We start from the raw sequence: 12,296 nt of genomic DNA on the forward strand, positions 1-12,296 counted from the left end.
GTGTTCCTCGCCACTACTGAGTTGTCTGCATAAAAACATTCAGAGCTCTTCCCACTCAGACATTTGTAGTCACCCAGGCGGGAGTATATTGTCCCCTGCTTTTCTTGACTTTTATCTAGTGCATATCTCGTAAATTAGGTGATTTGCCGGCGATTGACTTATGCACCCTTCGGTTACTAACTCTGACCACCATTTTCAACGAATTGATCTCGACTGAGTGAAAGCATGGCGTTTTTCAGATGAGCGGTTTAGCCAAGAGACGCACCAAGCTTCATCGCTGTAAACAATGAGCCCAAAGGCACAAAGGCGTGAGCAGGAATACCGCAACGTTGCGTGCTTACAGAAGTATATTACGCCGTAGCAGGAGCATAGGGTATACGGCCTGTAGTGTGTCGTTCATGAAGGATTTGTTCTGAGTATAAACGGGAGTGCTTTACTGCTATAACGCTGTTTTCAATATCTTTTCAAAGCAACCAATTATAGCAAAGCCGGGTAGGTGGCGGCTTCTGGAGGTAGCGTATTTCGTATGGGCGTGGGATTTAGATCTGTAGACAAATTATACGAACTGTTGCGCTCATTTCCACAAGTCACTGCGTCTAATAATCGCAATGCGCTTTAATTCACAGTGCGAGCTCACCGCATTTCAGACCTTTATTTGAGTCGGACTTTTCACCATCACCAGATGTGATCCCGTCGCATTGATCTCCAGTCATCGCGGGACATGACCATCGCTGTCCCATTGGTCGTTGGCTCAGGCGTCGTTGTGGAGTTTGGCCGTGGTGGGAGGTCCAAGACGATCACTCTGCCTTCCTCTGGTGTCTTAATAGGAGACATCTTTGTGAAGTACTGCGTGTACACGTCAAAGGCGCTTACACCTGAAAAAGTGTCAATAGGACGGCTTTCGATAGTACAGCTTTGTCGGAATTGTTTCAAAGTAAAGTAAAAACAGAATCATTCAGTCGTGAATAGAAATTTCTTGTAATATGCAAATACGCAAGGAACACTAAACGAAAATCTTACCCATGCCATGCCCCCATCTTAGCCGAGTAAAACTTCATTCATATCCAGGCTGTTGTACAATTGCACAACGAATAACGGAAGTTTGTTTCCCGGGTGGGAATTTGGGCAAGTCGGTATTGGTCCATAACGCAAGGGAGCGCAAAACTAGGACAACGGATAATAGGGAGAATACATAGCACAAGCGCGGAAATTGATAAATAACGCCAGACGGCGCAAACACAGGACGACGCACAATAGGGAGAACACACACCACAAGCGCTTGTGGTGTGTGTTCTCCCCGTTGTCCGACGTCCTGTTTTGTGCTCTCTTACGCTATGCTTGTTTCCAGCTTTGACTGTGTTGAAAGCAGACAAGGACTATAATCAAAACATATGTAATATTTCCTTATCAATAGAGCGCTAGCTATTTAAGAACATTTTCTGTCGGCGACGGTTTCTTCCACTATCTGCAACTTTTGCATCCATCTGCTGCCGAAAATAAATATCGGCCGTGTAGACATGAGCTCTATGGACAGCGTTTGAACAAACCCATACGCACGCACACACACTACGCCATGTGTAAATTCAACACGTCGGAGCATTTCCGCGGGAGAAAGCGTTGGGCGGCCGATTGCAAGAGTCTGAAATGGCCGACATGCTCGCTGCTTTGACTGATGCTCTTACGTTCGCTGCCAACGCCGCGGCCGCGTCGGCTGTCGCACATGACTGTGGCGAATCGTAACAGCTCCCACTTATCAGTAAAAAGATTGAGCTTCTTCGAGGAACAATAGCCCCCCTTCCTGCCGAGGTCCGTTTGCCACACAACCAACCTTAGACCCGCAGTGACACCTGCCTATCCACAGTGCTTTGAGTCACTTGGCTTGCTTCGGTATATGGTTCAAACACCTGTGCAGCCCAGGCTGCAAGTCTTCTGTGCGAATAGGAACCCAGAGCTCTTCTCCCCATTTCCCGTCCGTTAACGGCTGCAAAGGCAGGCTGTGCGGCTAGTCGCGTGTGGATCGGCCTCTCTCCAGCCGCAGCATGGCTCGGGGCCTGAATTTACTCATCAGGCTTCGTTTAAATGCTCTCTCACCTGCGACCCAGGATCATTTTATTCGTGTCAATGCAACCACCTTTTCTGTACTCCATCCTCCTGAGACTGTTGCGTTGTTTGTTTTTTTCGTAAACACGAACCACAAGCCCAATCAGCCCTCCTCTGGAATCATGGACCACGATTATGAGAGCAGCCGCTTTGTGGTCTTGTTTTGTTCGCCATTATATCTCCATATCCTGTGAAGAGGTGTACCACTTACAGCACTTGGAGCGCTTGTGGAACGGCCGTCCTTGTCGTAAAAAGTTGAGTTACAATATCCTGACACAGATTTTGTCATGTAAATATTATACAATCTCAAATATTTTTCATACTTAGATTGATATTTGCATGAGATGACATGCGATTTTTGCGAGTTACGTATGAGAAAGCAAACATGAGTTTATTGAAACCTCATAGCTTCCTCAGCTATTTCGGTAGGTGTAGAACATTTAACCTTACGAAAGGTGTGACCTATTTAGCTGTCAAAGTGAGCCTGGCTGTTGGAAGGGGAAAGCAGGAGGGCAGCACGTGGTTCAGTTATATCCCAGGACGCAGTGCTACCATGATTCTCGGAATAATCTATCGAAAATTGTGATTGTGGTGTAAATACGAAAGGGGCTACAGGGATGGATTAATTTCCCGACTAAAGCAGTTCTTTAGTCCCCCAGTATCAGTAGCAGCCTTTGCAGTGCAGACGTTCAGAGAGGACCATGCCAACACCACCTGGAAGACTTCTTCTAGGTGGTGTTGGCCGTGCTCAGCCATCGGGGCAGGCCCCAATATGAAGCGTTCTCCCGTTCATTCCCATTTGGATCTAGTGACGCTGCAAGACAAGCACCGCGGCTACTGGCTGCCTGCGCGAACTTTGCACAAGGCACAGTAAGCTTGCACAGCACAGCACCAACACAGTAACGACTTCGCAGCAAAAAGCGCTTACTTGAACCCCATGTTTTATATGCGCCCCGATGATCAATTCCGAGTGCGCTGTTGCCATGTTGGCCCCTGAGGGATGCTAACCGGGACCAGTGCGGCCCCAGTGCACATTCAGCGCTTCTCCCTGTGCATCGCGGATGCCAGCGACACATCCTGCGTCAAAAAGCTAATCCCAGCGTTTTTCTCCAATTGTACCAGTGCAACAAGTGTCTTCCCGTCACTGTGCCAGTGAATATGAGAGTCCTTCTGCGTCCCCACCAGATCCAGTGCGAAACCAGCGCGAACAACTAACTCGTTTCGCGCTGGAAGACGCTGGGAGACGCTGGTTTTTGCAATAGGGAAAGCCCGCACCAAACCAGAGGTTATCGCAGGCAACCGCCAATTGAAAATAAAAGATAATGGGAAACTCCCAAGAGAAAATTTAAAGAAAGCCAATCAGAAGAAAAAGAAAACTATGGCACAAATGTCGAGTGGCAAAAGTGGTTTTTAAGGCACAAATGCCCCGCAACAAAACCTCTCTTATAGAGACGAAAATACAACACAAGGCTGGACCCAGCGTGCAAAGAACGTTGTGATGTGCTCGCAAGTGGCCACGATGAAGGAAGTGGCGGGGAACTGTGGGAAGGAAGAGAAGTCAAGAAAATAAGACGGGGGGAGAGAAGGGAGAGGGGGCCGTTCAGGGGGGGGGGGGGTGTAAAGAATGCTGGTCTCAAGAACAAACAAAAAAGAAACTTGGGAGAGAGAAAAAAAAACTAGGAGGAGAAACAGGTAGGAACAAGGAGCAACTAATAAAAAAAATCAACAAAATGAGTTCAGCTAACAGTCTTTACGGAACAAATCTATGTATTAATACAGATCAAAGTAAACGAGGGCACTCAGGGTAATCAAATGGGAAAGCCACATGTCCCCATGGCAGGGGCAGGGCCGCAGCCCAACAAAATCGGCCATATGTCCCTCCCCCCCCCCCCGACCACACAAGACATGTTAAAGACTTTGCACTGATCGGTAGGGCTACGAACCATCCGGGCGGGTATGAACGCGATTGACAGGTGGAAGCAAAGAAGAGCGCACGAACGGCAATGCGTATGAGCAGCGCACGAGAACGAGCGGAGGATAACAAAGAAGGGAAGTTTTTGAGGGGAAACAAAGTTCGGATGGCAAGGCAGCATCTTTGCTATATCCGCAGTGAGTAGACAGACGCGTAGGTAATGAATCACGTCACCCTTAGCTTCAGCGCATGGACAGGAAGGTGAAGACAGAAGTGCAAAGCGATTGAAGTACGAAGGAAAGCGGCCGTGGCCCGTTAGGAGGGGAGCAAGAGAACGGGGCGGAGTGAAAGAGAGAATGGAGTGTACAAAAAGAGGGTGTCTGAGTGATCTGCCGTCCAGATGGATTCCCACAGCTTTGGAACAGTAGTGCGCATACGAGTGCGTACAGACAAAAGCGATAGCCACGACGGTCGTAAGAGGCCAAGCGCCGACGCCAGAGAGGCTCCCCTGTCTGCTAACTCGTTGCCCCAGACACCACAGTGGACAGGGACATGATATAAAAAGACAGGACGGGGAAGAGAACTGGTGGCAAGGATGAACTTTATGTCGCGTATGCGGAAGTCTCGGGTAGAAAGAGAATGGATAACCTGTAGGAGAGAAAGGCAATCAGAGTAGATGTGCAAGGGTAAAGGAGGAGGGGCGTGCCGGGCATAACAACAAGCCTCGCGAAACACAACAGCCTCTGCGCAGACGGCACTAGAGGCTATCGCAAGGCGAAACCAAGCTACTTTACGTAGCGCGCAACAAGATGAAAATACAACAAAGGCAGCGCCCGCAGAACCGTCCGTGAAAATCCCTGTAATCAGCGAGGCTTTGGCGCGCATTGTGCGCAACTTCAACGTTCACATTGCACACGTTATGACCGGAAATCTGCGGCATGTTTTGGTCAACGTAAAGGAAGTTCTTTCGAAAGAAAACATCCCAACGTAGTTTGCAGCATTCCCTGCTGCGACTTCGACTGTCTTTACATTGGCGGACCTGGTAACTTTGAAAGGCGCCCAAAATATAAAAATGATGTCACAAGTAAAACACTTGCTCCAGTGCTGTTTCCGGCAACAACGTCAACAATGTGATGTTTATCGCTCTAAGACATAGTCCGAAACGCCTATCTTCCACGTTAATGGTAGAACCAGCATTTACAGTAGCACATAGTGGCAGGAAACAGCTGTTTAAGAAATTTCACGAATAAAATTATCTACAACTGTCACGAAATCGGCGCATATTTATTAAGCCGGCGCGGCGCGAGGCCCGTGCGGCGCCGCATCGAAATTTCCACAAAGTTCGAGAAAGGCCGCCTTCCCCGCACGAGAGAGCGCGTAGCTTTATACGCGTCGCCGTCACCCTCTTTCTCATCACCCGGCGATGACGGTAACTCATCAGCCTGGAAGATGCCAGACGTCTCCAGAAAATTCTACGGGACCTAGCCAATGACGACGCGCGGCTCAACGGGAGGAAAAGGGAGCGCTCTAACCAGCGATCCTAAGTCTGTTAAGGCGCGCTAGCCTTAGCGCGCCTTAACAGACAAACACGGCGCGCCCTATTTATGGAGGCCGCGCCGCTTGTATAGTCAGTCAGACAGTCAGTCAGTGATTGCGGCGTGTTCGCAAGTGCTTCGGCTGGACTCCCGGGGATCACCCGCTGCTGGCAAGCCCACAGACCTGCGAGGGAGCGGCGCTCGTCTTGCATGGCGGCCACATCGTGACTCTCGAGGCGTCGGACAGTGCCCGGCGAACAATTTGGTGTTTGTTTATTTGGCTCTCTGGTGTGCTGTTCTGTGTTGTAAGCCTCTGTGCTATCGAATACCTCTCTAATTGTATGCTTATCGTTTGTTTTCTGTGAACCTCTCGTCTGTACATTTTAAATGATCGTGTGTATTCCTCTGTCTCGTCTCTGTCTGTGTGTAAAGTGTGTTTTGTTTGTTACTTCTGACTCCGACCCTTACTCTGGCTTGAACCGGCGAAAGCTGGGCACCAAACGGCCACCCCCTTCTGTCCCTACAAGGTAGTTGAATTCCGGCTGAGCTTGCCACGCAGGTCGAGAGCATCTCCTTCGCCACCGAAACAGCTACGCCCACTCGCTCTAAGGGTTTCTGGGAGTGTGCGCACCGTTAAGGGAGCATCGTTAATAATCCTCCTAATTATTTACGGGTGACAACAACTAAGCGTTTACACTCGCGTTGTGGAGTATTAAACCTGAAAATCGCAAAAAAGAACACACAGACAACAGCAAAAGACGGACACATGAGTCCTTGTGTGTCCGTCTTTTGCTATTGGTTGTGTGTTTTCAGAGCTTGACAGGTTTAACATGTCTAATCGCCCATCAATTCGCCCAAAAGCAGCCATTATTGTTGTGTAGTAGCCTATCGCTCAGTGGCTGTTTCAGGTGTACACCGCGAGAAGCGAAAAAGTTAGTTCAAATTGTGTTGCTAAAACCCAATTCTTCATTTCTTGTCCCAGCTTTCCTGTTACGTCACATCGCTTCCTGCGGAGTTGACCTGCGCGAAAAACCAATCAAGATGCCTATGCTGACGACTATACTTCGATTGAAGATCCCTAAGCACTAACCATCAACTTCTTTTTCTCATTTTTTCCCTCCATGCTCTGGTGGCTACCAAACCACGTTTGAAGGAGGAGGAGGAAAAAACTTTATTTAAACAAAAAAATGTAAGCTCTTCGAAGAGGACCTCTTAGTCCAAGAGACCTCTGCCTGTTCCTTCTAGCTTAGCCCGCTCGACCAGCCGCAACTGATCTGCAGGTTGCGTGGCTAGAAGGGCAGACTCCCAGGAGGAGGGGGTGGGGTGTTTGAAGGAGGATTGCGGATGGAGTGTGGGCATTCCCATAAGTAATGGCAGAGGGTGGGTGGGGTGGCGTTGCATGTGGTGCAGAATGGGGGGAAGTCCGTGGGGTGAAAGATGTGGGCAAATTGCGGACATGGGAACGAATGTGTCTGGAGTCGTCGTCAGTACGTGCTGTCGATGTGACAAAGGGTGTGATGTGGTGGCGGGTACGTGGCACGGCAACGACGATAGTAGTGGACAATTATGTGTAGTCAAGAGGTTCGATGGCGGTGTATAATGAAGGTTTAGGGAGGCCATCCATCGGCGCCCGGAAGCTTAGTTCTCGGGCAAACGCATGAGCGCGCTCATTTCTGAGGATGCCCTTGTGCCCAGAAGCCCATGTGATGGTCATGGGTTCCTGTCTTACTGCGCGCTCCCTACCATAACGTCACTCTCAGCAAACCATGCATTGGGTGTCTGGAAAAAAGCTTGGGGGAAACCCGAACTACGCCGCTAATACTGTAACAGGACAGCCTTAATAGCTCCTATGTGCGACTACCTTTGCGTATCCTTGATCATCTGTATCTGGAACTGCGAAAATCGCCGAGCAAAAAGTGCTCTGCCATGCTGCCAGAGCAAATGCTACCACCTGCGAAAAAAAAAAGAAAGGTATTGATTTTTCGCTCAAAACGTCGACAATGCCGACGACTAAAGCGTCCAATGCTTTGGAGCATCGGACTTTAAGCTAACGAGCTAAAGCAGATGAGAAGGCGGCACAGTCTGTTCATAGTGAACCGAAGATGAAATTTGTCACCGCGAATGCAACGCCGCAACGCCGTCTAGCAGCAAGCGTTTTATGAGCTCTCTCGTAGGGCTTTTTAAAGGCATAACTTTGCGTGCTGTACTAATGCCTCAACTATGTCGATATCACCAAGGCAAGTAGTGTTACCGGCCATTGAATCACCGGGAATATTTAGAATACAGACACGCGTAACGACGACCGGAGTGGCTAATAGAAACAGTCGTAATGCGATAGTGTTAAAGGTCCCCTTTTCTGGAAGTCTGGCATCAGCATAAATATTCTTTGGAGACGCTTACTTACCTCTTAAGTACGGAAAGGCGAAAGCACGTGTGCACGCCGTTTTGTGAATTGCGCTTAATTGGGGTTTTCATTTGTTTCGACACCAATACGTCGTTTACGTCATCTATGAGATCTCACACTACCTCGATGTCGTTCCACCGGATACGACGTCATCATACAACTTTCTTCGTTTTTGGGACCTCAATTATAGGTCCTTCGATGCTCGTAAGTATTCATTACTCTCAGCTACACGTTCTTAATCTACTTCGACACAAAGCCAGCGTTTCTATCCCGAGTTCGACAGTTTTGAACTATTTTGACGTCCGAGCTATTTTCCCGTCTCCTAATTACATCGACGTACGACGCTATTTTGATAGACATTTGACATTTGGGGCTGTAATTAAGTTACATATTCCTTTACAGCTATCAAACTTGGCTTCTAGGTTCACGTTTTTCTTCTCTAATTCATAAAATCACTCTTTTTCTGTTATCTTTGTTCAGTCAAACGCTAGCAGTAGTGGACAGCTCGCGTGGATGCACACTTTTTGCGTACACCATGAGCCTAGAAAGGCATTCGCCTTAAAATGACAATTATGCCTCTGTCACGTGATAGCTGACAGGCGACATTGCCGGACACGGATACATAGCGGGTAGTGTCACTTATTTCGACCACTACGCATGGTTGGGCTACAAATAGCTCCTAGCATGGGCAGCTAATTTGAGAAGGGGGTCGAACCCCCGTCGGAAAAAACTACACAAAATTTTCTGACGTTACGACAGAGTTTCTGTGCGGTTTTTGACGAGAAACTTGTGACAACAGAACATTATGTAGTAACATCATAAATTTCTGTAGTTGCAACAGAAAAGTGCTACAGAACTACAGACAACCGAAATATACTACATAAAAACTACTGAACTACAGAAAAGTACTACAGAACTACAGAAAAATCTGATGGTAACGACAGAACTACAGGATATTTTGTCGTATTTTTGACACAGTTCTGTAGTTTTTTTTTTTTTCGACTGGGACCCTCCGTGATCCGTAGGTGCCAATTCTGACACTCCTCCAATAACCGCAAAGGAGCATTCGTATTCTCAAACGAAGCTTTACATCTGTTCAAGAAACCTTTTGTTGCATGTGGTAGGTTAGCAGCATATGCCATTACCGTTGTCCGGCATAACAAATGCTCAGAATAAGAGGTTATGAATAAACAAGTGGTGGAGTGCCTGCACGTGAATGTGGAACTGCTAGGGAAGCTACCTTCGAAAGTCATTACCACTATCGCGTGATACCTAGAAAGGCGGGGTTCGAGTGCCTCCAAAATTGCTATCAGTGTGCAGTGAAACATGTGCGGTGCAGACTGGACTCACCAAGCGCCCTGTACAGGAGCATTCGTGAATGAGAAAGCACCTGTAAAGTACTTTGGCACTTCAAACATTTTAGAGTTAGGTCTTAAAGATTCGCATCAGGTAATTGTTTGAAGCCAAGTTCCTGTAAAGGAAAAACATTTCCTCCAAGCTGCGTGCAGTTAGTTTTCGTTGAAAGCCGCTGTGATGCCCCTGTATCAATTTGTTTATAACACAAGCTGCGCCGAGATATATTTCGAGTGGTTAATGTATGCCACTTGGGTGAAAGTCCAGCTCCAAGCACATGCTGCCTTCTGGGACTCCCCTATTCATACGTGCTCCTACCAGACAGCGCTCAGTTGAAACGGCATTCCGCAACGATGATGGCCGGAGCTTCCAAACCTGAAGAAGTAATCTTTCATGAGGCCTGGGTGCCTAACACATTCGACGGATGCCGCACCTGAACCTAAAAATCTGGCTAGACTATTTCGACCATCCTTCTGCGACAATTTGGAGGACTTCACGCAACGATATAATCGTCTTGTTTAGTTTGGAGGAATCAGAAGGAATGTGGTATAAAAATATGTAGCCATGTCCTACGGGCAAGAAAAAGTTCAAGTGCGAACATCTGAAAATATTTTCAAGCATCGTGGTCAAGGCGAGGGACAAGCTACTCGCCAACTCACTCCCGTACTGCACCGTAGCGGTATCGCCGCCTTCTGGCATGGAATAAATAAACGTGTTTTCAAGGAGTAGGTCAATGAATAACTCAACATCCAGTGAATCCTGAATTTAAATTGAAGAAATAAACGGTATCTTTATGCGTGCCAATTAGCCGAAGAAGGGTAAGGTGATATGGCGGCTGAAGCAGTGGGCCAAGAAGCAACATTTCGGGGTGTCTCGCACGCAACCGCTCAAAACCACAGAACAATTCTTTCAAACATCTTTCACTGAAACGAAAATAATTTATGTCCAAGCTCGCCAATAGATTAAGCTAGCTTTTCGTTTTGTCCACACTCCTACGAGGCCTTCGAACAACGAGAACTTGCGAAAAATTTCTGAGACACTCGACAGCAAAAGACGTGTCGATTCCTGCCAGCAAAACCTCAGTTGACATTGCTCATAGACGTTATTCGTGAAAGCATTGAACTGAATAACTCGCGCCGCGTTACCATGATATCGGACTTTATTTCCCAAGGCTCCTAATACCCGCACCAACTCAATGTCAGGTAATAGATCATCTAGGGTTCTCCAAGGCATTTTCCGAGGTCCTCTTGTTTTTCTCATATATTTTATTGACCTGCTATATGACGCTTAAGTAACTATACACCTTTTATCCTATGGTTGCATTTCATAACGAACCACTGGATCACCAACTGACTATGCCGTTCATAATAATCCACTGTCTGATTTCTAGAACTGGTTCAATGCGTGCCAAAGGATTATCTATTTTATTACAATCATCTGTGTGTCCTTTTGATCAAGTCAATGCCCTTCTTTCTTTATACATGTATATAGTACGGACAATATACGCATAGTGTCTAACTGATATATCGGTCTCCTACTCAAACATGGCATGTCGAGGTAAAAACACATTCATGTCTTTTCTAATAAGGCTCTCAAAAGAAGCCTAGCGCTTCTCCTCATGATACTAAGCTTTCAACATTTAAAACACACAATCACGCCATTCTAGATTACCTTACGTTGCTTATAATTCATTTAATCAATGTGAAATCAACAAATTCAGGTATGTGCAGAAGACCATGCGTAAGAAGAAGATTGGACAAAAATGTTTTGTTTCCTATTTTTCTTCATCTATGGGCCTCAATACTCCAACGGAGCGTCGTCGTCGTTAGTGGCTAAAGTGCGTCTACACTTTAGTGAATTCATCTGGATTGTGTACGCTACTTAATTATCTGTTATTTTTCAAGCCTTAATCGACAAAAAGCCACTGTGTGTAAAAAGCGCGTCGTCCTTTTATGCCTACAAACATTTATTCATATACAGTTTTTGAGAGCGCAGCACCTATGCTCTTGTTCAGCGTTTGAGCCGCGTTAGCGTTGGTGCTGCAACCGAGCGAAAACCGAGCGAAAGAGCCGTGACCCATGAGGCTGTCGCGAGCCAAAGAGGATTATGCAGAAGAAGGAAAATAAGATTAACGAGCTCTGCGCCGCTCACTCAGGGCTCTGCTTTGTATACTCCTAAAAATTCTCTTTGGCTCCTGCAAAATATTGAAGTTCTTTTGTAACTTCACACGCAACATACATGCGTCTCTAACAATTGTTGTACGAATATATCGCTAAAACTACTGCGAATAAAGTTCGAGTTTGGAAGTATAATTATCAACCTTCAAGCTCTTCCTTTATACAATGGAAACTTCCAATTGCTTAGCAGGCAACATTGGCGAATTGTCATTAGAATAATTTTACAAGCCCGTGCGTAATATATTATGTTTGCTTTCATTGTTTTATCATATTGCTCTACCCCTTCCTGCAAAAGCCTCGCCGAGGCATACTTTCCGCAGTCAAACGTACTTACCGGCCTAATGAAGGAAGATACTGAAGAAAAAAATATCACCGACACACTAACTATATACGTTGCACGTATATCTTATGTTTTTGTATACAACACCGCAGTGTAGAAGAATAACGGCAAAAAGGCACCGACTCCTTTCTATGCCATGTTTCGAACGTCAATTTTGAATAAAAGCTAGACGCCACCGCCCATCTTCAATACGCAGGTTCAGCCGTCGCTCCTCCCAGACACGGATGAAAGACCGGCCCTTCCGTGAACCGGACGTTGCATCTTACAACGAGGCGCTGCATAAGACGGGCTAGGACAATTATTCGCTAAATAAGATGAGATTAACTTTTCCACTGTTATCTCAGCCCCGAAACAGTCCTTCGTCTACGAGGCGCACTAGGCTAAGAAGTCATTATCATCATCATCAGCCTTGCGATACCCACTACAGGGCGAAGCTCTCTCCCATATTTCTCCAATTAACCCGGTTCTATGCTAG

The 12,296-nt window shown here is 46.8% G+C and overlaps 1 protein-coding gene across 1 annotated transcript in view; it reads right to left on the reverse strand.

Moving 5' to 3' along the window:
* Nucleotides 1-637: 637 nt before the first annotated feature.
* LOC146188506 (protein 5NUC-like) overlaps nt 638-12,296 on the reverse strand; it is a 48,142-nt gene continuing 36,483 nt past the window's right edge. Inside the window, exon 9 of the mRNA XM_084603813.1 lies at nt 638-875. Coding sequence (XP_084459939.1) covers nt 676-875 — 200 coding nt within the window. The 3' untranslated portion in view covers nt 638-675. The remainder of the gene's footprint in view (nt 876-12,296) is intronic.

This window comes from Amblyomma maculatum, chromosome 5 (assembly GCF_055883805.1).
Source record: "Amblyomma maculatum isolate TAMU_Amacu chromosome 5, ASM5588380v1, whole genome shotgun sequence".
Classification (NCBI taxonomy): domain Eukaryota; kingdom Metazoa; phylum Arthropoda; class Arachnida; order Ixodida; family Ixodidae; genus Amblyomma; species Amblyomma maculatum.